We start from the raw sequence: 26,842 nt of genomic DNA, 5'->3' as shown, positions 1-26,842 counted from the left end.
GCCTGTGGCAGGTGGCCAGGTTGGCAACTTATCAAGGGAAAAAGTGGATGACAGCCAGCTTATGACAAGTTATACTCCCAGTTTTCTTTACTAATAGCTTCTTACTATCTCCAGTTTAACAAAGTGAAAAATGTTCAATCCATGATGATAGCTTTAAAGATTTCAGATACTGCCTGCTTGCTCCCTATCACAGAAATAAATTGTCATACCTTACAGTAGGACATTCTATAGAGTAACCAGGCACATTTATTATTTGCTTTCTTAGCATTATTTGTTGCTTACAGTTTATTATGCATATGCGTGTCCCATTTTATAGGTGTGTGTGTATATATATGCATGTGTGAACTACAGATGTTGGATTAATCTCACTTTCATTCATCTGCTTAATAACTAGCATTATAGTCCAACCTTGTGATCTGGGCTCCTTTGATAGGTGAGGAGGATGGAACATGATCTCCAGGCAGTACTTTGTCACATCTGTTTCAGATGGCTCTTTTACAGTAGGGGATGCAGCTGGTGGAGCACTAAGCTCTTCAGCCTTCACTGCTGTATGTTTTTAAATGGGTTGCTTACACATCCAGTATTACACTTCTATGTGAATTGCAGTGAAATTGCAGAATTTGAGGAAAGTGTTGAAATGCAGAAAACTTTTAGTTTTGTACTCAAAACACACAAAATAGCCGATAAGCAGAAGGCACAAGATTACATGAACTATAGAAAAAATTATGCCTTCTGTTAAATTTAGAATGAGTTTAATGGTGTTCTTATGTGAACTGGTATTGCATCCCAGAGCCTAATTGGTTTATGACAGTTCACTCAAGAGTACATTGAGCTGCTTTCTCTCTTGTGTCTTGCTCTAGTATATTATATTTTTGATGGCATTGGTCTTTGTACTGTAGATCTTGCATTTATGATACACTGTTTGGAAATGAATGAATGCCTAGCAAACCATTCTAAATTTTTCATCTGTTCATTGTTGGATATGGTTGTAGGGAGTGAGTTTAGTAACTGAGTGAGTACTTTGCATGTTTAAGATTTGGATAATCAAGTTGAGTAGGATATCTTGTTGCATTCAGTTTTCCTAAGGCTTCTTCAATCATCTTCCTTACTTTGAATCTCATCATACTGAGACTTTGCTCATATAGACCCAAAAGATACTGAACACTGTTACCACGGTAGCCCATTGGGCTTTAATGCCATCGATTCTCCTTTAGAACTTGTGAATCCTCAAAAGATTAACTCAGTTACTATCTAGCTTCACTGTCAGAACGCTGTTTTCTCTCTCACACAAATGGGATCAAAAGTCCAAGACACAGAATACAGCAAGTTTTAACATACAGGAAAGCATAGTTTCTTTCATTAGAGCTCTGCTTTTGTGGTCTGATAAGTCTGGCTGCTGCTCTATTTTCACTTCTGCTCTGTCTTCGCTGCCAAGTCCCATCCTCAACAGTAGCTCTGGTTAAGGGATATCTTGCATGCTTTTCTTCTACAGCCTCGGTGAGCTAAATATATTCTGATTCTATGTGGGCAGAAAAGCCTATAAGAAATAGTTTCCACTGGCTAAGCAAACAACGTAACCAGCATTGTGACTGAATAGTAAAAGTGCAAAAATCTAAAGTCGGATCAGCCAGAAACAGCTGCATACTGTATCTTTGCCTGGCTGCTACTGTATCTTTACCTGATTTCTAAAATGCTGCTGAACTTCTCACACCATTTCTGTTTGTAGCCCTCATTTTTTTACCTGAATCACTGACTATAAGCACCTTCAAGCTTTACCTCTTTGTGAAGAACCTTGTGTGTGGTATATTTAAGTGCTACTGCCAAGAACTTTCCATTTATCTGTCTGCCTCTGTTTCATCAGTTTGTTGATAATGTTACCAATCCCATTTCCTAGGCTTATTATATAAAAGTAATCTAATTAATTTAAAAAATAGAGCATGTAGAAGATTCTGAATTGGTTTCATGCTCTGTGGGAGGTATAGCTAGTAGAAAAAAGGTATGTGAAATTCAGATGGTTGCTGCAGGCAATATAATCATGGTTGGGTGTGTCCCCAGGTTCCAGTGTCTGTTTCTTCATCTGTTAGTCTTTATATTTTTATTTCCATTGGTGAATGAGGCAATTATCTGCATTATGGAATGGTTTAGGCAAATGATTGGATCTTGATCTGCTTACAGCAGAAAAATTCTTCTGGCCCTGTTCTCAGACTGAACACAGGAAAAATTCCTCCAACATGTGTAGTAGTTCCAGTGATATCAAGGTCTGTAGGTTATACCCTGAAGGGTGTGGAAGAATCATAACAATCCTACCCTGCTAATAAATATTTTCAGAGATATGGTAGTTCACCGATATATGAATTTGGTGTTTCAGAAAGATATCAATGTGTCTTAGCAAACCAACAAAGGTAAATTAATTGCTTCAAGGGGAGGTCACTTATTAGAGTGAACTGCACACATTAGCCTTTCTACTAGCATGCCATTTGTAGCTGGGAAAAAATTTAAGAGTGCTCATTACTATCTTGTACATAATAATTAACAAATTTTTGAAAAATTAATTTTTACTTTAAAGGCACACATCTTCAATGAGTTGAGCCACAGCTTGTCCTCATACACTCAAATGTCTTTATTCTCCATTGTTCAGGAATACTCTGTAGCTCATCGAGCTTTTACTGCACTGTTTATGATCAGCAGGCTGACATTAAGTAAAATCAGAATTAGCTCTGTTCTCCAGGCTACAAACACTGCAGGCTGTCAAGAAGGAAGGTGCAGGTGACCAGAGATGGGGTGTCACTGTAGCCATCTCACTGCCATCCTCACTCTTGCAGCTAGAGCTGTAGTCTGCTTCCTTTAGCATGTTGCTTTGCTCACATTTGAGTTTTGCTTATTGATGTAGCAGAGAGTTTATATAGGGACTCCAAGCCTGCTTATGATGGTACTGTGTCTAGAGAAACTGAAGCATGGATGCACTTTAACATAAAGGATGAGTTAAAATATGAATTCTTATGTTAAATTAGTGTAGACCATAAATTAATTAAATGTGAATCATATATAATGTTCATAGCAGTTGCTGCTTCACACCATGTTACTTTACTGAAATTACTAGGTTAAGTTGCATAAAATGAGAGTAATTAATAGATGGGCCAGCGTAATCATTGTATGGCACTGCCATTGTGGTTTAAAAAAGAAACACCAATTTCCTTACAGAATCAAGATGTGTTTCGTAAAGATTGCATTAATTTGAATCCATCCTGTTACAGTGTTTGCAGAATTGTTTTAAAAACCCTTTTTAACTCAATAGACAGAAATGATTTGTTGACACAAATGGAAAAGCAGACATTATTTGCTTAAGATAATGTCTGTGGCAATTTGGCTGAAACTAGAAATTTTGATTCTGAGGGGAATTTGCTTTTTGATTGCAAAAGTTATGACAACACTACTAAGAAAATTGTAAAGCTGTTAAGATTGCAACATATGAATTTGAAAATAATCTGTTTTGACCACATCAAATAAAAAGCTACTGGCATTTGCACAATAGGTACTTGGTACAGAATTGAGCTTCGATTGTAATCTTGACCCCGGCTTCTACAGCATTCAGTGAAAATAAATGACTTGGCAAATTAAATTCATTGTGCTAAATGCAAGCTCAGTCGCTTGCATAGTGTCAAGTGTGTGTAAATAGCTGCAGAATGGTGCTACCTAGTTTCAGATTTTAAAGTCCCCTTTGATATTGTTTTGATATAAAACTTTTGTAATGGATGGCTTCTCTGGTTTTCTTTTGCTGCTATTAACATGAATATATGACAGAGATTTCAGAAGGTGACCTTTACTGTTATGAAACAGTAAATAAACACTCATACCTTCTTACATTTAATGAAGTCTCATTCTTAACTGGTCTTATCTACAATTCACACACATCATGTTTGTAACATTGGAATCTGTTATGTTAGGGACTCATCATATAGTCCTTTAATGCCAGCTTTGATCCTGAAATGCAAGTAGCCATTGTGTAGGGATGTATGTGTTGCCTGAGTATGAGCCAGATCAGGTCCAGCAAATCTGGCCATGTTTGTCTGATTTTGTGTCCAAGTTAATGACCTGTGCCAGCCATCAGGGCTTCTTACTTCGGATTCAGCATGGCCCTAGCATGTCCAGACTGTACCAGACCAGGCTTGTAGGCTTGTAAAGCCTGGTTTGCACCTTTTGTATTACCACAGCAGACTACTGCTAGCTCTGGCAACTCATAATATTCACATCATAGCCTTGTTAGTACTGTTCATGGAAAGAAGGAAAGCAAAAGCTTTTAGGAATAAATAGTCTTAATCCTAGAAAAGATGAGCCATAAGTTCATTTGTAAAGACTGCTTCTCCTGGTTCGTGTCTGAATATGTTGGAGTGCCATGTATGTTTTCTTCTATTATCTCTTTTCTCCTGAGAGTATATGTATATATATGCATATGTATATGTGTGTGTGTGTGTAGCAGCATGTATCACTGAAGTTCACTTTAGTGTTAAGCCTTACCAAGGTGTCAGCATGAAAGAGTCTGTTCTTTTGTGTTTGTCCTAAATAACCTGCCAAAACTATTTTTTTAATAAACAACCTACTCTTTTGCAATGTCTCCCTAAAGCAGTTTATAAGGATATAATTTTAAAAGGTAAAGCCTCTTTGGAAATAAACATTTTTGTGCTATCACACTGATTTGACGATGAACCTTCAAAGTTAGATGTGTTCCTAACAACATGAGAAGTGTGTTTGTTTTTCTGCTTGATGACTGACAAGTGCTGTAGTTGAGATATGCCTCTGACTCTCTAAGTACAAGGACGAAGCAAAGTTTTCATTTCTGTGCCAAGAAACCTGGGACTAAAGCTCCTAACCTTTCTCCTCTGATTATTGTAACTTCATGCCAGCAAAATCTGTGGGTCAGAACAAAAAAACCCTTAGAAAACTTCCTCTTATTTCTCTAAGAGGAACCATTAAATTTGCAGTAGTCTCTCTTCAGAGTGATTACTAGATTAAAGGTCTGCTGTAAGTGAGCCTGCAGTCATTGAGCAGAGTGTTTTCCAGACATGACCTGAGATAGACAATGCTTTCCCTGTTAGGAACTTGGCTTTGCTCCTTCCCCTGGGGAGCTACTAACACAGCTTACAGGAAATGAATTTAGAAAACATTTGTAAGGATTTGTTTCCTAGGATGGGTAACCATGCAGAATGTGTCTTTCATTGAACATACATACCTCAAAAAGTGTGAAAAACTCACTCTGAAGTACAAGGCAAGCTAGCTGAGTGTGTAGGTTTTTTTTTTTTTGTTTGGCTGTGACTACAGGAGTAAATTGTATGTGAGGAGTTTTCTTCAGCAGCAGTGAAACAAGTGTTAGGATAATGCTGTAAGAAACAAACAATATTTTATTTTATGCCTTCCACCTAGTTTAAGGCATATCATGTAAGTTCCCTATGTAGCCAGTAAGTAGAAAGGAATGCTTCCACACCTCCTCAGATTTTTCAGATTGCAGTCAGTGAGCCATTCCACCTGTCCCCCTGTATGCTCATTGTGCTGGGAAACCTGCAATGGCCTATCTTTGTCCTTGCAAACTGAGAGCAAGCAGGCTCCCTGTGAGTACCTCTCACTAAAGTGCTTAAAATGAGGTGCAGCCAAGTCCAGATCAAGTTCCGGAACCATTGTGACATAAGAACAAGATTAGGCTTGGGAAGTGTGCTGAACCCTAAGCAAACCTGTTTAAGAAATGACGTGTATTAGAATTGATAATTTTTTTTAACTGCCTTTATCTATCTATTGGCACATTAATAACTATTTGGTCTCAGTAGGTATTCTGTATTTTTGTTGTCTAGAGGCTGAGAAAGTCTTTGTCCATCTTAAAAATTTAGGAGAACATTTTATGTCAAAATGACACATTGCTTTGCAGATCTAATATCCAGTGCTTCAGTATCCCTGTAAGAAGAACTCTCATCAAAGTTAATAGTAGTTACACAAAAGGTACAGAGGGTATATCCTGTTCACCCATTAAAAATGTTTCAGATAAGAGCTTTGCAGTTCTAAGTATAAAAACACCTACTGACAAGCCAGGCTCTATGGGCAAATAAAGTAAAATCGATGTGTGTCTGTCTGTGCACACAAATACACACACCTTTAAATACACATACTCTTGAATTAATAAAAAAAAAAGTTAAATTGGAACCAACAACATTTTTGTCTTCCAAGGTTAGACTTCTTCCAAGTTTGTCCTTCACCCTGCAAAGGTTGATGACTTTGATAATGCTCAAAGAGGTCTATGAATCTGCACTATTTTTCAGTAAATACATTCAGTTCCATTAATTTGTTGCATGATTTCAGTTTTAGCAGACAAGTAAGGAGGCAACTGCAGTTTTTCATTGATGAGAAATATTAAAGGATTTCTTTTTTTTTTTTTTTCTTGCTGCTCATAGAGCACTGAGCAATTGCTGTGATCTTTGCCAACTGAATTCATGTTGGCTGTATGCTGCATGGTATTTCAAACACTTTGTGATACTGATAATGATGCTAATAAATTCTCACAAGGCAGCATAAGAAACTTGTGATGAAGTGCAAGGAGAACTTGGGTAGGTCTTTCTGTGCTTGTGGGAGGTAGCTGTGATTTCTGCTGTGCAGAGGGAAAGCTGAGGCATTGGCTGTGCATGATTAATCTTGCATGTTTGAAACAGGAATGGAAAAGATAGAAAAGAGGAGATGATATACATCCAGGATGAAGCTTGGATATGTTTTTAAGGCTGTTTACTTTGTGAAATTACTGTGGGTAGGAAAATTGGAAAAGGGAGGAAAACATTAAGCTAAACAATGTGTCTGTTAAATGGAATAGCTCTTAATCTCCTTTGCTTTTTGTTCTTCTTTCTTATGAACTGTGGAGCTTTAATATGAAGATAAAGACTATTCATATTTCAGTTTACATGAAATAAGATTGATTTTGTTTTAAATGCTAGATGTGGGAGAACTAAAATTAAGTATTTGAGCCTTTAGTTAGCTGGAAAACATTACCAAGAGTAGCTCCACTTGCATGTCATGTTCCAGTCTGGTTTTAGCAACAGGAATCTGTGAGAACATTCGGGTTTTGTTATCTGTGTTCACCTTCATATGTTTGCACCAAAGTGAAAAATGCATGGAATTTTCTGGCTTGTGCGCAGGACTCCGCTGAAACAAGTTTAGTGAGATACCACATTCGGTTTTGCACACAGATTCATATATGCTGACACAAAAACTTGAAAATTTAGGAGGCAAGAAAAAGAGCACAGTGCTGATACAAAAATTGCTGTCTAAAACCATACTAACCAATTCTTGAAAAGAAGCCAAAAATAGCTAGAAGAATTCTAAACCTTACAAAAAGAAGCTTTATTTCACTTACTTAGATGAGCAAAGTGCAAAGTGCTCTCCACTGTTTAATGTGGATTTTATGGTCTCTTGTTAACCTCATCGTAAGGTAAAGAAGCATTTATGGACATTATTCCTCTTTCACCAGAACCAGCATTCTACTTTGGAAATGATGAATACTATGTTGATGAGAGTGCTGGCTACGTTGAGGTCCGTGTCTGGAGGACTGGCACCGATCTGTCCAAAGCCGCCTCGGTGACGGTGAGGTCGCGCAAGTCGGAGCCAGTGACTGCAGAGGGTGAGTTATTGCTTTCACACTGCTGCTACTCTGCACGTGCTGCTACACACTGCTGGCACGTGCTGCTGCGTGTCACAAGTGCTCGTTCGGTGGGTCTTGGTACAGTTTCAGCCACATAAAATGAAAATTGTATATGTCTTGCCCTTCACAGATCTCTTCTTCTTAGAGCAAATTAAGTGGTTACAGAATTTCAGAGAAACAGGAATGAGAGCTGCTATGAAGTATAGCACAAAGAGAAATGCCTTTAAATCCTCATATACAGACTGCCACAAATGCAGTTGATTGCTGCCTCAAGAGCATGTTCTGGGCACAGTTATGATCACTGGAAGTGTGCTGAGTTTGCTTTTCTCACTTTTACTGTAGGCAATGAGAAATTATTACCTAGTATCCTGTTCAGGAACAGGATTGCTTCAGTTGTGTGGTTCTTGGATGCTTTGGCAGAACCTTTGTCGGCAGAATCAAGTGTTAGCACACTCTATTTTTTTCACAAAACATATCATAATGTTTAAACTAGGATATTCATATAGAAGCAGCAAAAAAATTATCGTCCTTAGATGCTTATCCTCAGTGTAACTTTACTGTTATTTCAGAAATATCTAAACATAATATATATATATGAATGGTGTATGCATAACACAATACACATAATATAGATGTATTTTTCTTATGAAAAAGAAAATTATTAAGTCTGAAAAAATACATGATTGCTTCAGTTGTGAACTTGATTTTATAATCTGATGTACTTATGAAGTCTTGAATATTTAAGTTATTGTATTTCTGGTAAAAAAATATATTTTTCCTTACACTAAGGATCTTCATTCATTGTGCCAGGACCTCTAGAATTAAAAGCTAGGGATGGCTCTGCTCTTGAGCTCTCTAGTCTGTTGGTCACAGCATGAAAGCTCTGACATGGCTGGCTGCCTGTAAAACCATGAACCTGGTTCTTTGCCTTACACAGTGCAGCAGTGGATCTGCTGCTCTGAGCTGTCAGTCCTGGAGTCCTGCCTTAAAGGCTGGGCTCTAGGGGAGTACAGCAGTAGAGCTTTTAGGCAAGTGCCTATCTGATGATGGCCTTTAATCTGGCCAAATTTTGTCAAATTCACAGAATTCCAAACCTGATTTCCATTTCAATTTAAATGGAAAAAAGCTTTGTTTCAAGAGCTCTGCTGTTTATTCTCCCCAAAAACTAATGTTAAAACTGAGTCCTTCCCTAAAGTCCTGGATACATTTAATGCCTTGGTTCCAAGACAATGTCATGTTTTAGTCAGTATCTTGTTTTGTTTGCCTTCTTCTTATTGACATGTTATGGATTGGTTTGATTTGCTTAAAAGAAAACAAACCCAGATCAATCTTCCTTTAAGAGTAAAGTGGCAGACCTCACCTGATATACTCTGATAAGAATTTGATTTGTGTTCCATTCATTCTGTTTTACACAACTCTTCTGAACAACAGTTCTTCCCCCAGTCAGCTCACTGGCCTTGTCTCCTTTCCATTTTACATTAATCTTAAAACTTTCATCTTTGTTACAAAATAATATGAAATTTCTTTCCAAAAGACTTTGCTTCATCTCCAGAGTCTCTCTCAAAGCTTTTTGCTTACTTTCATTTCTCACTTCAAGCAAATTTCATTACTTTTTCTGGAAAAACTGTTGTTTTACAACAGAACAGAATCTGCCTCATTTTGTGACTCAAATCATCATTAAACAAAAAATTAATTAATATTGACTTATTTTATTGTTTACTCCCACTTAAATACCAAAAGACAGTTTTGCTTTACATGAATGCCAGAATTTGACAAATACTAAAGTCGTAAAGGAAAAATATTTATCTACAATTAACTGCCTAATGATATTTTTATTTTTAATTATACGTAATGCTATTTTTGTCTCTTTTCCTTTGGTAGCTGGAGTAGATTATGTAGGCATCAGTCGTAATTTGGATTTTTCCCCTGGAGTCAATATGCAGACATTTCGTGTGATAATTCTCGATGATCTTGGACAGCCGGTGTTAGAAGGAACAGAGAAGTTTGAGCTTGTGCTAAGAATGCCCATGAATGCTGCCCTTGGAGAACCCAGCAAGACCACCATCTTCATTAATGATTCAGTGTCTGATTGTGAGTAATTTTTTTTTGTTGTTGTTTTTATACTTCATATTTTGGAGATGAAGTCATTTGCTGTCTGGCTGCTTGTGTTCTATATCTGGTGCAGTGTGGCATAAGTAAATGTGAAATGGTGGAGGGAAGATATGATAACTTCTGTAGTTATGCTTTACATGTGCTTTCTATGTTTTTCTGCCCAGTGCCAAAGATGCAGTTTAAAGAATCTGTGTATGTAGCCAATGAAGATGATGGGCAGGTTTCTGCCATGATATATAGGAATGGGGATATCCGATACACATCCACTGTGAGATGCTATACAAGGCAAGGCTCAGCTCAGGTTATGATGGACTTCGAAGAACGACCTAATACTGACAGTTCCATCATCACATTCCTTCCTGGTAAGTTCTTGATCTTATTTTACAAGCCTTTAGTCTACCATGTTTTCTTTTGCTTTGCTTTCCTTTGCTTTGTTTGTTTTGTTTTGTTGTGTTTTAATTGTGTCTTCTCATAAAGTAGTGCCAAAAAGATCACTCTGGAAAACAAAGGTTTGGGGTTTTTTCATGCACAGTGGGATGATGTTGCCTTTGTTTTCTTCACTTTGGACTTAGAGCAATAATCATTACAAACAAAAGAGTATATCTTCATTTAGGTTCAGCCTGAGTGCCAGAATCTTTCTGATAGCAAGAGCAGGTTTGGCGCAGCACAGTAGAAGTACAGATCTGCTGTCAGAAAGGAAAATCCAGAAGTTCTGCTCTTTGTAAAGTGGATTTCTGGTAAATACGTTTGACTTGCACTGAAATGAGTAATAGATCTTTCAACAGCTTCCTAATTCCTGTTTGAATTTTTTTCTCCCACCAAGGCTTTCCTAAGACCGCCCATGAATATCAGGTACTTAATATCCCACATTTCATCAGAGATGAAATGCAAATAAATCAAATGTTACTACGTTGAAAGAATATTGGCTAATTCTTTCTACATGTGCAAAAGGCAGTTTGATCTTCTAGCCTTTGAAGTTTACACACGTGATATTTTTTACAAGTCTTAAACAAGTTATGTCATCAGCATGAAATCCTTGGTATAACCTTATCACAGAAATTACAACCTTTATATTTCTGTAGACATGTATCATAGTTCTCTTGAAAAAGTGGGTTGTTCACTCTGTCTTTATTTAGTGCTGGCCTCAGCTTTTAGTGCTGTCCTGTACTCTAGACCTTTGCTATTGCTTCTGTGCAACCAGAAAAGAGTCCTGCTAGTAAGAATTTATGGATCTGGGCCACTTAGAAGTGACTTTTCTCTTATCTTGAGTGTTGCCTTACCACTTCTTTGCAAAAACAAGTAACAAAGAGGTATACTGGAATTATATTTTGAATCCATAAGCTTCTTAGGCATGTTTAATATGCAGCAGTTTCATTCCAGTTTTCGCATTTTCCATGTAACAATAAGCAGGATGAGTATTTTGCATTTTTTTCTCCTTAAGGAATAATTGATTTTCTATAGTGAGGGGGAAAGACAAACTCAGAAAATGAACACAGTCAGCATCCTGGTCTGGTTCTTCGTCTTGAAGAGCCTTGATCATTATTTGCATGTGTGATGATGAAAAAATACAGTAAATTGACCTAATCTCTCTCCTGCTGTGCTGTTCCTTTTGTCTGGGGTGTAGGAGTCTCTGTGAGGGAGAGCCCACCTAGTCATGCTGGGTGCCAGACACTGAACACCATTCATAGGTCTTGCTGCTTGTGTAAAAGACATAAGAAAAGATGTTCAAGTTTCTGAACATCTAGTAAGTCAGGGCCTATTAATTTGTGGGTGCAAAATTGTGAGGTTTGATACTCTGAAGCATGTTTAAGGCAATATTCACTGTCACTTGGAATCAGTGGGGGTTATAACACGTTAAAGTCAAACAGAATAATATAAGTGAAGGTCCACACAGTTGGAGGGTGTCCAATCAAAAGAGACTTGAAATATAAAACTTCAGGACAAAATTGCCATTAGTATTAGTAATGGTAATTAGTAATTAGTATTGCCATTAGAAAGGTTTTATTATTCTGTTTCCTTGTGCGAGTATTTACTTTTTTAAGTGCATTCTGTAGAAGAGGTCACTGAGAGCATTTTCTTCTTGGGTAGAACAAAAGGACTAATACCAAATAGAAACTTGTCTTACAGAAGTCTCAAAATGGGGGATTCCACTTTAATGAGTTTCCATAGAAAGGTAATGGTTGCTAATTCTGCTTTCACTGCTGTCATTGCTCATTAACTTCTATGGTGTCAAGTGGATGCCTTGGCCAGCAGGAGCAGCCTGTGGTGCCCTGAGCTTGGAGAGAAGTGCTGTGTTAGAGCAAAGAACACCTAAGTTCTGCCTGATAACTACCTTCAGAATGATTGCAGGTGAAACGGAGAAGCCTTGCACGCTGGTGCTTACGGATGATACTTTCCATGAGGAGGAGGAAGAGCTACGCCTGGTTCTTGGCACTCCAAGAAGCGATTCGTCCTTTGGTGCCTCTATTGGCGAGCAAAACGAGACGCTGATAAAGATTCGGGATGATGCAGACAGTAAGAGAATAGCTTATTGTTGATGGCTTTTGGAAGCCCATCTGCATGCTTTAAAACCCCTTTTTATTCTTCTAATGACAGAGGCTATCATCAAGTTTGGTGAGACCAAATTTAGTGTGAGTGAACCGAAGGACACAAGGCAAGTAGCAATTGTGAAAATCCCGGTGCTTCGTCTGGGAGACAATTCCAAAGTTTCTGTTGTGAGAGTTCATACAAAGGATGGATCTGCTACTTCTGGAGAAGACTATCACCCTATATCAGAAGGTAGGATCATACTTATCACATCCAACTATTTGGTTTCATTCATGACTGTAACATAATTTTTGAAAAATGAAATAACTTTGCGATTAGAATACTTTGCAACCACATCCCAAAATGTATTTTGTATTCAGTATGGGACAAACTAAATTTGAGCAGGAATACCACATCCCCTGTGGTATACAACAGCCAGTTGCTGTTGGTATACTAATTGTCAGTGAAGATATTTACAAAAGGATTGTGACTCCTTTGAAAACATCCGTAGCTCAAGAAATTGTGGAAGATATGTGACTTAAACCTTAGTTATATTTGCAGAGTGTAATAATATTACTCTGAAGAAGCATCTACTTATAGGATATGATTATGTGGTTGTTTCTTGAGCAATTCATTAAGATAATGGGATTTGCTGTATGTAGGAATTAATGTATATTTCTTTTTATTTTTCTATCTTAGTAATAATAAAGCTTTCCTTCTGTATTTCTGAATTCACTGCCTGCTGCTCTGCACTAATGAATGAGGAAAGAAGTTGTACAACAGAATGAGAAATTTCTCTAGCTGATAAGCTTCTTTCCATTAATAGCCCACCTACCAGCTTTAGGCAATGACTAATGGAGTTTGTAGCATTATGATTTTTTTTTCTTTTAAAGTTTATGATATTGCATGATAGTACTCTGTGTTTTAAGATTAATCATTCATTGCTGGAGTGTTTTCATAGTTTTGGATAAACTATTTTGGCATCCAGTCCAGCTGGAATATATGACTTACCTTTGAACATCCAACAACAACATTGCACTATATCTTCAAATTCCATAGGAGTGGCATTTCCCACTAGTGATATCTGAAGAGGCAATTTGTTAGCCACAAGCAAATCATCAACCCAGACCTTACTAATTCCAGTCACTTTGCTCCTGCATTTTACAGTTTTGCTCTTTCCCCTGAAAACCACAGGAACTTCTAGTGTCAGCTGAAACTTATTCTCTGTGCACATTACCTCTAGGCATTGTTGTGCTTGCATTCTCCCTGCTGTGCACCAACAGCACATGGGAACAAGGTTTTCAGGGGAAACCTGCTACTGCAGAACAAGACGCTTTCAGCCTCTGCCCCCAGGCCTTTGAGAAAGGTCTGTGATGTGCAGAGTTTCCCCACAGGTTTCAGAATACCTGTGAGTTTAGGGAACCTGCATATTCAGCCATAAGTGCAAAACCCATATCCTCCATTGGGTTCTCTGAAGGAAGTGTGGAGAGTCCATATGTTTATTACCACAAAGAGTATTTCCCTGGCTTGATAACCCTTGGGACTGGAAGGACCATTAGATCACTTAATCAGACTCACTGTGGATTGCAAAATTCTCCCACTTTTCCCAAGTTATTTCTGTATTGATCCAAATAACTTTGATTGGAGAAAATATATCCTTTAGAAAGGTCATCTGGTCCTGGTTTGAAGACTTTGGACAGGAAGAGTGTTTCTTAGCATTTTGCTTCACTGATCAGTCTCTATCACCTAACTGTGCCTTATTGCCCATATACAATTCAGCGTTAATGCACTACTGCTTTTTGTGCCTGTCTCTTTAGAGTGCAGAGGTCTTTATCACGTGGTATATTTTGATTATGGTGATGTTTCTATATACCAGTGAGAACATCACTGTCTGCAAGTTCTTCCTGTCCTAAGTTTCTCTTGGTTATGTCTGTGCATCTTCAAAGTGAATTTGACATCCTTTAAAAATAAAAATATTAGAAATATTTTATTATTATTTTGGTTATTATCGCTCTCACTCTTTCCAGGCACAAATGTTAAATAGTTTCTGTACTTTTTATTTCTTTAGTAGTTAATACAGTCAAGGATTATAGTACTCCCTAACTCAGTGTGATGAGTTCATCTTGGCTGGACAGTAAGTGCCCACCAAAGCTGTTCTATGACTCCCCCTTCTCAGATACAGAGGAGAAAATATGACAGAAGGCTCATGGGTTGAGATAAGAGTAGGGAGACATCACTCACCAATTATCAGCATGGGGAAAAAAGACTCAACTTAGGAAAATTAGTTTCATTTTTTTTTACTAATCAAACCAGAGCACAGTGATGAGAAATAAGACATTCCTCCCACCCCTCCCTTCTTCTTGGGGTAGCTTCACTCCCACATTCCTTAGCTCTGACTAGCTTGAGGGAATGGGGGGTGCAATCTGGTTATCACACATTATTTCTGATGCTTCTTTCTCCTCACACTCTTCCCTACTCCAGTATAAGATCACATCCACCAGAAACAGTTTTCCAAAAACTACACTATAGGTCATTCCTGTGGTCTGCAGTTCTTCATGAGCTGCTCCAGTGAGCGTCCTCACGAGGTCACAAGGGCTGCCAGCAGACCTGCTCCACTGCAGGCTTCCCCTAGGGTCCCAGTCTCCTTTGGGCATCCACCTGCTTGATCATGGGTCCTCCACGAGCTGCAGGTGTATCTCTGCTCCACCATGGGCCTCCATGGGCTGCAGGGGCACGTCCTGGATCACCAGGGGCTGCACCAGGGGGCTGCAGGGGAATCTCTGCTCTGGCTTCTGGAACATCTCCTGCCCCTCCTTCTCTACTGAGCTGGGTGCCTGCACAGTGATTTCTCACATATTCTCACTCCTTTTTCCCAGCTGCTGCGGTTCAGCAGTTTTTTCCCTCCTTTAATCTGTTATCCCAGAGGCACTACCACTGACACTGCTGGGCTTGGGCTTGGCCTTGACCAGCAGTGGGTCCATCTTGGAGCCAGCTGGCATTGTCAGATTTGGAGGATGCTTCTGGCAGCTGCTTGCAGAATCCACCCCTGTAGCTCCCCACTACCAAAGCCTTGACACGCAAACTAAATACAGTCAGCTAAGGTTGAACTTTTTATCACCATGACTTAGGAAGTTTTTTCAGAAACAATGATTTTCAAAATACAATATTCTTGTGGAGCTACAGCTGTGTTCCTTATTTTTGGTATATACCATTGTGTTTATTACATTTTTTTAGATACCATTTATTTAGAATTCTTCAGTCTTTTGTTCATTCACATAGGTTACCAACATTTATGTAATTAGTCCCAGATAATTTTCAAAACATTAAGATTCATTAGATTAAATCTTGAGCTTTGCAAATCTTTTGATTAGTGTTATTTTCAGTGATTTCTACATGTGTCCACTGCTATTCATTATTATTATTTGTAGCATCAAATAGGTTAAACTAATTTGCAAACTTCTGTAATTTGAAAAGTGAGTATTAACTGCCATCTCTCATGTCTGGGCCTAGAATCACAGGTTGTTATGAACAACAGATTTATTTTTAAGTCTCTCATGTTTTCAGAAATTGAGTTCAAGGAGGGTGAAACACAGCACATTGTGGAGATTGAAGTTCTCTTTGATGGAGTAAGGGAGATGAGAGAAGCCTTCACTGTCCACCTGAAGCCTGATGAGAACATGGTTGCAGAAATACAGGTAACAAGTTCATGCAAAGTCCTGAACAACAAAATCTGGTAAACAGACCTCTTACTTACTGTCTGGCTCATTGTTTTACTCTTATTTTAAGATTTATTCACACCATCTTGGCTTGTATATTAAAAGACAAGAAAGCCATCCTTTTTACATGTCACAGTAACACCTAAACAAAACAGTTTGTTGTCAAGGCAGTGATGTTGATGGGGCCACAGAGTCAATGAAAGACTGAAGTCTTCAGGGTATCATTCCAGACATATTCTGCTCATATAATCAGTCTTAGAAACTAATGTCCTCTCGGAAACACTCTCTGGGAATACAACCTCCATGTTGTAAGAAGAGTAATTTCAGGTGAAACATGACTTCTGCTGTCAAAATCATGTTAATATTATTCTTATTGTGTAAGATGAAATAACCTCACATTCTTGTTATTTAGTACTGTATCTTGCATACGTTTAATTCAAACAGTATACTCCTCTGATTTGGCATAAAATGTGCTTGAAACTCCCTGTCTGCTTCATCAGTGTCACACCATATACAGTCTGACTCCAGACAGAAGAGACATAGCCTTTGCAGATGACAAACACCCCATTTCCACCAGGCATTAAAGCATACACTGCACATAGGGGATTCTACCAGAATACTGAAGTGATAACAAAAAAGCAGGGAGACAGGGTTAAAAGGTCTGAGGTCTTCACTGTTCTGAAAAGAAAAATTTCATTTTAGCTCTTCCTTTTGCACTCTGCAGTGTACTTTCAGTGCCTGAACCCTTTCTCAATAGCTCATCCACTTGAGGTTTTAGAACTTCTTTTGGAACAATATTTCGAAGGCTAGATGTATTCTGATCGAGTTCCAAAACTCCAGCTTGTTTATTTAAATTTTCACAGAGAACTGTCTCTGTCCTTTTCATTGTCAGACAGCCAAGGCCATTGTTTACATCGAAGAAATGAACAGCATGGCAGATGTCACCTTTCCCTCTGTCCCTCAAGTTGCATCTCTGTTGATATATGATGATACTTCTAAAGCCAAAGACAGAAGCAGTCCCATTGCTGGCTATCCTGTCATCTGTATCACAGTGAGTATCTCTGTGAAAAAATGGAACAAAATCAGTATATGGATTTTTTTCAGTGGATTTTACACACCCAGTATCAATCCATATGGTGATGAGTCACACACATTAGTCACGCATATTAGTTCAAGCTAGAATTATCCTTAGAGCTAATCTAATTTGTCTGGATAATGAATTCTTTTTCAGGAGGAGAAAAAGCATAGAAAAAAAGATGTTTCACTTGTTCCTCACTAAGAATAATTTGATATTGATACTCACACTGTATCTGTCATAGCATGACCTTAGTATTTCCTGCTTTATCCTGCCTTAATTTGTAGAGTTAATATCACTGGAGATAACAGATGAGCCATTGTTTTCAATGAGTGCCATGGACTGTAAAATGAGTGCTGAAGGAATACAGGCTTCTTTCATTTTTTCACTAGTAATTTTGCAAGTGAAAAGTTTACATAAATATCCATATACCTTGAAGAATGTTTTGTCCGTCTTCAATTTGTTTTTCACACATTGCTTTTGCACAGGAATGTCACAAGTTGAATGGTTCTTCCAAATAAAAAAGAATCAAAGAAAATAAATCTTTAAATTCAAAGTGTATTTGCAGAATTAGATCAAAGGGAGAAGTTAAAATTAAAGTAGTACATGGGAGTGTAGTTTTTGCCTTCATAACTATGCCACATTTTCACCTATAAATCAATTTAAAATAATATATTTTATTTCAGTAAGCATACTTAGATACAGCCTTTAATCTACCCTAGTAGCGCTAAATACATCACTGTCAAAATAAGTTGATTTCTTATGAGATTTAGTGGGATTGTCAGTTCCATGTTATTGAGTTTTGTAATGACTCTTGATGACTTGAAATTCCTTTGCTGTGAAGCAAATAAATTCTTAACACATCTGCCTTGTTCTGCAGGCCTGTAATCCTAAGTACGAAGACTTCGACAAGACTGGTTCTATATGTGCCAGTGAGAGCATCAACAATACTCTGACACAGTACAGGTGGCTTGTAAGTGCCCCCACTGGCCCCGATGGTGTGACCAGCCCCATGAAGGAGGTTGACTTTGACACCTTCTTCACTTCCTCTAAGATGATCACACTTGACTCCATTTACTTTCAAGCCGGTTCTCGTGTCCAGTGTGCAGCTCGGGCTGTGAATTCTGATGGGAATGAGGGTCTTGAGCTTATGAGCCCTATTGTCACTATAAGCACATCAGAAGGTAAGGCATCATCACCTACTGCAAGATTCACAGGTCTCTTTTGGATCCCAAATTCAGTCCTAACAAAAGCTGGTTACATGATCAGGCGTTTTAACATTACCACATCAGCTTTTCTTCTGTTGTTCATAGAGGCGGTGAAAAAACTGTCTTGACACAGTAAAGCATTGTATAAAGAAAAATTTTTCCTTTCTCCTAATTCTCCATGTCTTTTGGATACCTGTGCCATGGAAGAAAAGTACATCTTAAATAGTGGAAAGAAAAGTATAGATTGTTTCCTGTGGCCATAAAGTAAGGTTGCTTTCTCTTTCTTCCACTAGGTCTTTGTCAGCCTCGTATATCAGGAGTGGTTGGAGCAGAGCCATTCTCTGCCAAACTGCGCTACACTGGCCCAGAAGATCCTGACTACACCAACCTCATCAAGCTGACCGTCACAATGCCACATATTGATGGTATGAGAAAATCAGCTGTGGAGTTAGGAGAACTTATACAATATGCTGTTATTTGAGCTATTTCACTGGTCAGGTTATTTTAAACAGACAAGTTAATAACGTAATCTTTTAATAGTAGGACCAAATTAATAAGTGCAGTTTGCAACAAGATCCATAAGATACTGTATTGGTACATAGTCTCTGATGTGAAGAATAGCATTTTCAGATTAACTGCATAATTTACATAAATTGAGCTAGACCTAAGCTTTGTAAAGCTCCTTTGAAGTGCATAGAAATATACCATTTAGTTACTATTCACACTATTTTTTTATTTAATAGTATGTTGTATAATAATATATCTAAATAGTAATATGTTTAGAAATATTTTATTTGTCTTTTCATAGTATACTGACAGTTATCGTGGGTAAAATTCTCTTTCATACTTAGCATATCAACTTTCTTTTAATTTTGAAGTACAGTAATTGGTGTAAGTATAAAATGCAAGAGCACTGCGCAACATGCTTGGTGTTTGACAAAGTCTGGCTAAATTAAGGAGGTCTGACAACTGACATGTAGTGATAGTGCTATAAATTAATGTTTTTAGGCATGCTGCCTGTTATTTCTACAAGAGAGCTCTCCAACTTTGAGCTGACACTTAGTCCTGATGGAACTAGGGTTGGAAACCATAAGTGCTCCAACCTGTTGGATTACACAGAAGTAAAGACCCACCATGGTTTTTTAACTGATGCTACCAAGAATCCAGATGTGATTGGAGAGACCATTCCCTATCAGTACAGCCCAACAATTAGAGGCTTCAAGACCTTGCGCTTCTACCGCAACCTGAACCTGGAAGCCTGCTTGTGGGAGTTCACCAGCTATTATGACATGTCCGAGCTGCTCACAGATTGTGGAGGCACCATTGGCACAGATGGACAGGTATGGGACTTGATTTTGTACTGTATTCTTGTAAAAAAATATTTCCCTTACAATATATATGTGCTAGTAGAAATAAGAGAATCATTTGTTCTGAAAGAAATTTGTTATGATTTTCTCCCAATACAGTTCTGGGGTATTTTGGGGCAAACCTATTCCCCTCTTATTGTATGGTGAGCCAACTTATTCTTTTCTTAAAATTAAAGCTTTCTGAAGAATTGCTTTTAGCACGTAGATAGCACTGGGGTATTTAATATTCATTGTAGTATATCTTAAAAAGCAGTTTTAAAATATTTGGAGAGAGTTTTTGCTAATAACAATGGACTGCAGTGTCCTACCAGCAACTTTGCTTTGCTGATCTCTTGTTCACTAGGTGAGACTACCCATCACTGCAGACAGCACAGTGCTCTCACCTTACCCAGCAGCAAATTACTAGTTGAGGAAGTAAAAAAAGCTACCAATACGGAATGGTTGAAGAACAGAGCTGTGAAACTGGTTGGGAAGTTAAAAGCAAGAGATTGGAGAGAGCTTCAGGTGTACTTTGGAAAATTATTTCTAGAAATCCATAGTAATATAGAAAGAAAAGGGTGCAGGATTTCTTCTGGAGCAGTGACAGTGAAATTAATCCCTGGATCTTCCCTGTATAATTACTACATAAGCCTGTCTGATCCCACTCAGGCTCTGGAGTACAGTGGCTGTAACTATGAAGTTTATGTACAGACAAATATATTTGGGGAATAATCCTACAGGTTGGAAGAAGGACTCATATCAGAATCTATCCACAGCTAACTCACTGTCCTGGTACACTAGCATTCCTTGTTGAACCACTATGAAAAGAATGAGCCTGCTTTGTGAAATGGCCATAATTTCTCTGCTCTTCTGACATTTTGCCAGGGATCCACCTGCTATGAGACCTCAGTAGACTTATTTGCCAAATTCTTCTTTTTTTAGTCCCAAATGGCATAAAGCAGATGTGGAAAGTGCATCATTGCCCACAGAAATATATAAGCACGTGCAACAACAGAGCTAATTTACTACTAAAAGCGTAGTCATTGATAGACATACAGATATCTAATCAGATAAACTGATTTTTTTTAATTTTATTTTGTTGTAATTGCATGCCTAAAGTCCACCTTACTCCGTGAGTGTTCACAGTATTCATACAGTCAGTTTGCTGGACAAGAAATTGCACCAGGATCTCTTTAGCACTTGGTTAACTTCTTAACATTCTGCCCCTCTTAACTAGAGATTATATACTCTAAATCAGAAGATGAGAATAAAATGGAGCTTCTGCCTGTCTCAGATACAAAGGCCTTGATGGACATGTCATCTCAATACTTTTTCATCAGTTCTGGTTCCTTGTCTGTTACAGAGACCATTTCAAGGTCTGTGCCTTTATGTTGGAAGCTCACTGTCCATGCTCTGCTTGGGCTTTGCCTCTGCTGAAAGCAGATCCTCCTACAGGTGCATTCCACAAGATCTTTGAAGCTCTCAGAGGGAAAGGGAAGGCATCCAAGTGTGGGATGTAAACCTTACACATTCCCACAAGATAACAATTACACTAGTCTTCACTGTTCTTAGTATGATTTCATTTCTTCATTTCTTCGACTCATCGTTCCTTTGACTGTCTCCTTATGCCCAGGCAATATGCAACTGCAAATTCTTATTTCCCATACAAAGCAACCATAAGCACACACAACTTGAAGTATCTGTATGAAGCTTGCATATGAAGCTATGCAAGCCACTTTTCCCTCGGTGAAAAGGAAGGAAGACATGGTATGAATCCATTTTAAATACTTCTGTGTCCTTTAGACAAAAGGCTGAATAGCTGCTTTAGACAAATATGAATCTAAATAAAACTTATCTATGTCTGTGTTCATATAAACAGAAGAGGAAATAAGTACCATTGCAGTATTTTAGTAGATAGGAAGAACCTGTGTATTGAGTTTTGAAGGACATGCATAAGTGGCAATGTGGCCAGAGAAGTGAGCTGTACTTTCCTGAGGCTTCAGAAGCATTATGTACTTTATGTAAGTTCTCTTGTTTACAAGCAGAGAGGGATCAATATGAGCTGTGAGAGCCATGAAACTGCAGCTGAAGTCATCCTTTACTGCCGTCTAGGTTATGGAAAAAAGGTTACAGTATGTTAAGTGAAATATCAAGCTGAATTACTTCTAGCAGTGAAGCATTTCCCCGCAGCCAGTACGCGCTTCACTGCCCTCCCTGTATTCCCTACCTCCATTTAATTCTTCTCCAGGTTTGGTCTTTATCTTCACATGACCTCTCCAGCTGAGAGGGGAGGCAGTCAGTGCCCTATCTCTGTGGTTGTCACCATTGTTGTTTTTTTCTCCTTCAGTGAACAATTAATAATCCTCTTCTGTGAGCAGAAAACTGACAGCTATGGTTTTCAACATTTTTTTAGCAGACAAAGGAAGCCTAAATTCTATTATACAAACAGAACAGATAAATAACAAAACCACTCTTACCATATCCTGCTACCACTGCAAATTTAATATCTTGAATTTACCGGATACTTTGGCTAGAACTTTAGGCTCAAAATTTTGTTTCTTGATTCTAGTTCTCCAGTACCTGTGTGGTCAAAGACAGCCATGTTGATTCAGACAGTAAGATTTCACACTAAGAGCTGGCAATATCTTAAACTATATGGACCTTCGCTTCATGGGAGCTCCTGGTATGGTAGGGGAAGAAGATGAACTTTAGTAAGCAAGAAGTAAGGTAGGAGACCTGCAGCTGGTGCAGTTCTTCTGGCACAGCTCCTAGTGTTTGCTGAAGGCTGCAGCTGTCTTGGCCAGTTCCCATGAACTCATGAACTGTCATAATACATACAGAGAAGGTCTTAGTTTTCTCTTTTTTTTTTTCTTTGAGGCCTTTTGATTGTGACCCACTCTCTTTCTCAATTATTCTGTGCATGAGCAAACCCTGTGTGAGCTAGATGCAGCACTCCTTTCAGCATACAGCGTGACGGTTTGTTCCTGGGGTCTGCCCAAAACTGAAAAAACAAGCATTTATGTATCTAAACATGGACTTAGATGTGCAGTTTAAAGAACTTCTACCTAAAATTAAAGACGTGCTCCTCTTTAAATTGAACTAATTAATTTGGATTAGAGTTCTGTCCTTGTTAAGTTCAGCTTTGATGATTAACAGTTTTCCTTAGGACAACCTGCAGTCACGGCCTGAAATTCAGTGTATACATTTGGATATGTATAGGCCTTAGAAAAGGGGAACTCACATATTTGAGGGCAGTATTCTGGTATTTTCAAGTAGCTAACAAAGGGTGGGTTTTACTTCCTGGGGACATTGTGAGTCAAGTATTACAGACTTCTCACATTCTCCCAACACACATTCTAAAACAATGACAGATATTCATGAAAGGAAGTGAAAAAATGAGACAGTGAAAACCAAGCAAGTGACCATACTTTAATGAAGTGTACACTGAAATAGTGACCTACACTTACTTCATGGACTGTGAAGTGTTATTTGATCCTGTTTCCTACTGTTATACCTGTTTGCTGTAGCCAGGCAGTTTGGCATCTGAAGGCTTCTGTGTGGTTCTGGTCAAGTATTTATGTATGGATGTTGCTTCCTGTAGTTTCAGCCTGTTGCCAGACTTGGAAGAGGGAAGCAAGGAAATTACCATTCAAACTAATTTTATTAATGACTGCTCATTAATCAGGTCTTTTATAGGAGCAAGAAGGTGAAGAACATGTAGTAAAATACTTGAATGTATAACTTTATACCTTGAAACTGTGGTAATTGAGTATGGCTGAACATTTCACTTTTTTCTCTTCCAAAACCAGTTATTTTTGGCCCAAACTGAAAATGTCTTTCTTCCAATGTGTTCAGGTCACATTTATGCTGTACATTTTATGTCATTGAGCATTTCAAAATCCCCTCTGCAAACAGGTTTTAAAATCACTAATGTACTGCTGCACCTTATATGAGGCAGCCTGCAGAGGATTTTTATTACACAGAAACAGTATATTTCCAGCTTTATTGGAACTAGTTTTACCAAAATTATACTTTAAGATGAAAACTCACCTATTCTGAAAATCTCACTAGGTGTTGTTAAAATGCAGACAGAAATGTCTGTTTTCAGATTTTTCTATTTACTTTAGCGACCCCAGTCAAGTTTAAGAAAACTCTGCAACTCATGTTCCTTTGACATGGAACCTCACTAAAAGACAAACATTTTTTTCTCTAGCTGCAAACATGCATTTAGTAAGCTGTAAAGAAAAAAAAAAAACTATAAAGTGAATGCACCAGCTGTGTAACAAAGTCAGAGGTTACATTTTTTCAAGTGACTGGCATTTCAAGGCTGTATTGCATTCTCTTCTCCATTCAGACTTCTTTAAACAAACTTGCTTTGCATTTCACCTGTGACCTACCTGTCTGGGTGTCTTCTTAGAGCCAAATCTTAGTTTTGCCATACTGACATTGTGTAAACAGTTAATTGATAACATTGTTAAACTTGCGTGACTCAAATTCACAGACATCGCAAGTAAATACAATAGAAAATGAGACTTAGGGTAATTTGGAGAATAAAAATACAATTTTCATGTAAAATCTGTTTCATTGAGATACACAAAATAAAACACAAACTTTTGTTATTTCTAATGTCCAATTTTATCAGTACTATCGATGTACACAGACACACATACAGTGACAAGCTCTGCCCTCTGGAAATGTAAGCCAGCTAAATAAAGCATGCTATAAATGTAGAACAGAGTCCACGCCACAAATCCTTTATTAAAAATATTTTTTATTTTAAATATTCTAAATTGTTATGTGACAGATTCTCAAAATAATTGTGTATTTTACCTAATGAAGTTTGACAGATTGCATATGAAAGGGGAAGAAAAGAAAAACATGTACAGAAACTCCCATTAATACTTTCTAAATCTTAAATGAGAATTGTCAGTATTCTAAACCAGACCTTATGATCAGTGATAATTTATCTCACAAAAAAAAAAGTATGAAACTCTTATTTCTTAGATCAATGTACAAATCATATTCTGCTCTCACACACGTGAATTTTGAGGTGCACTGTTTGATGATTTTTTTATCTAAATTTTTCCAGATATTATCAATAAGAGTCTGTTCCCTCCTTGGAACAAGTTTTTTCTTCTGTCTTCTCAGGTTCTCCAGACCTGGCATTGTCATGGAGTATGAGACACAGTTTCCCCAGTTCATCTGGAATATAGCTGTAGTCTGTATTTCTCTCCTGGTATCAGAAGACTAAAATTCACACTGACTTATTATTGTTTAAAATCAATGTTACTGAATGTAATTTTGTCAGTGTAACTGGTAAACTCTCCTGTGCATAGGATGCATGGGTACATAATGCACCTGTTCTGTCTCTCCACAGCAGTTAAGCTGACCTTACACTTACACAGCTCTAAGTCACCCTTTTGGTTTCATCAGTGTCACACTGAGATATAAAATGAACAGCTGGCTACTCCCAATAGGCTTTGCACGAAGTGCTGGAAAAGAAAGATAACTCAATGGAAAGAATGTTTTCTCATGTTGGTCTAAACAGCATTATTAGGAGGGCTGGAGAAGTCAAACTCCTCCATCTGTGTAACACATTCCATTGATGCATTTTGGGGGGTAGGGTGGGCAGTGTCTGCTCACATTGACACAGCTTTCCTCTGCAGGTGACTTCCTCTTTATTTTATTTTTATTATATTGAATAGGTCCTTTCATATACTGTGTCTTGAGATTTTTCTCTTCTGCCTACAGAAGAAGAGACTGTAGGAATGAGAGGCTCTTAAAAGTTTTCATTTACTGTTAGAGATACTTATTTATTCAGTAATTCTCTGACTATCAGTGTTGTAGGTTTGCCTCCAGACTTGCAAGTCCATGAGTGCCTGTGCATGAAAACTCAAGGAGCTGTTAGCAACAAGTTCTTCCTTCCCCATCCATGCCATGAATCACACATAAGGGCAACAATACAGATGGAAGCACATGAGTGCACAAATAAATTCCTAGGCTGAGGCAAGCAGCTCTGCTGTCCAGATACCTCTTGCAGGTTTTAGTAAAAGGGAACAGCCTTTTAAATTGTACAGTCCTAGGAAGTGGAGAGATTTCATATTTTTCCCCAGAGCAGGGGTAATATGTCAAAGGAGCAGCGTTCCTAGCAGACTTGCCCCAGAAGGGATCCTCCTACTAGATTTTGACCAGTGGAAATAAACTGACGTCTCTAACACTATGGTCCCATCAAATGGAGGTAAGAAACCTCTAAAATGTGGCTTAGAAACCTCATTAGTGGATTGCTTTATGTAAAGCACGCATGAAGAGCCAATGATACATTGAAAGCCAAGAAAAGCTTTGTAATGAGGGGTGGTTTTTTTAGCTTGATGTGTCATAAGGAACTGAGCTAGAAGGAGATTTGTGGATCCAGGCCTCTGCCTTAAGTCTATATAATGTCATTCCAACACTAGAAACTTAATCTATATCCTAATAGGATTTCATGGCCTCACTATTCTTGCAGAGTGCCACTACACAGAGGGCTGGAAACTCTTCGGGTTTCTAGGCTGTGTTTGTCATGGCCATCTTATGGCCATTTGTTCCCATGTCAGCACTATCTTTCATCATCAGTGGCCCTTCTCTGCACTTAGTGTCCTGATGTATATAGACAGCATTCTTACTCCCTCCCAGCCTTTGTTGTACTGGGCTCAACAACACTGCTATTTTAGACTCTTCTCATCAGATAGTTTTGCCATTCCTCTGATTATGTTGATTTCTTTTTCTGCAGTCTACAATGCAAATTAGACTTGTTCAAGCATGGATGATCAAAGCTGTTCCAGATAAGCTCTCACTAGTGCTCTGAATAATGGCATGCATGCTTCTAATTTCCACCCCATTCCTCAGTTTATCTTAGGATCATAGCACATGGAGAGGGTAGGAAGGTCGTAGCTATGATGTGATCAACTCGCATAACAAAATTTTTTTCCCCTCTATTGTGTCTAATGAATGTCTTTCATTTCTACAGAAATCCCTATGACTGGTTTCTATTACCTTATACTTTAAGCTATAAGATTTCATCTCACTGCTATTATTCTAATCCTCAAGGTCATTAAATTCTCACTTTGATATTCCAGTCCTCTACTTTGTCATTAAGTATTATGTATGCTTCTATTTAAGAAAATAATGGACATATATTAAATCCTGTTCCACAT

General features: G+C 38.1%; 1 protein-coding gene and 1 long non-coding RNA gene across 3 annotated transcripts in view; one reads left to right on the top strand and one right to left on the bottom strand.

Annotated features, from left to right (window-relative positions):
* The window catches only part of FREM2 (FRAS1 related extracellular matrix 2), a 118,683-nt gene that overhangs the window by 74,167 nt on the left and 17,674 nt on the right, over positions 1-26,842 (top strand). Inside the window, exons 7-16 of the mRNA XM_064408939.1 lie at positions 7,499-7,648; positions 9,551-9,760; positions 9,946-10,143; positions 12,131-12,295; positions 12,377-12,559; positions 15,872-16,002; positions 16,916-17,074; positions 17,979-18,282; positions 18,600-18,731; positions 19,315-19,646. Of these exons, the coding sequence (XP_064265009.1) occupies positions 7,499-7,648; positions 9,551-9,760; positions 9,946-10,143; positions 12,131-12,295; positions 12,377-12,559; positions 15,872-16,002; positions 16,916-17,074; positions 17,979-18,282; positions 18,600-18,731; positions 19,315-19,646 (1,964 nt within the window). The remainder of the gene's footprint in view (positions 1-7,498; positions 7,649-9,550; positions 9,761-9,945; positions 10,144-12,130; positions 12,296-12,376; positions 12,560-15,871; positions 16,003-16,915; positions 17,075-17,978; positions 18,283-18,599; positions 18,732-19,314; positions 19,647-26,842) is intronic.
* LOC135294104 (uncharacterized) lies at positions 16,839-19,575 on the bottom strand. 2 transcript variants are annotated; one of them, XR_010356257.1, is made up of 4 exons: positions 19,440-19,575; positions 18,298-18,499; positions 17,531-17,608; positions 16,839-17,084 (listed from the first exon to the last, which is right to left on the bottom strand). It is a non-coding gene; the product is annotated as an uncharacterized LOC135294104 (long non-coding RNA). The 2 variants fall into 2 exon arrangements; XR_010356256.1 differs by having other exon boundaries at positions 18,383-18,499.

Source organism: Passer domesticus, chromosome 2, assembly GCF_036417665.1.
Source record: "Passer domesticus isolate bPasDom1 chromosome 2, bPasDom1.hap1, whole genome shotgun sequence".
NCBI classification, from domain to species: Eukaryota; Metazoa; Chordata; class Aves; order Passeriformes; family Passeridae; genus Passer; species Passer domesticus.
This window is presented reverse-complemented; position numbering and strand designations above follow the sequence as displayed.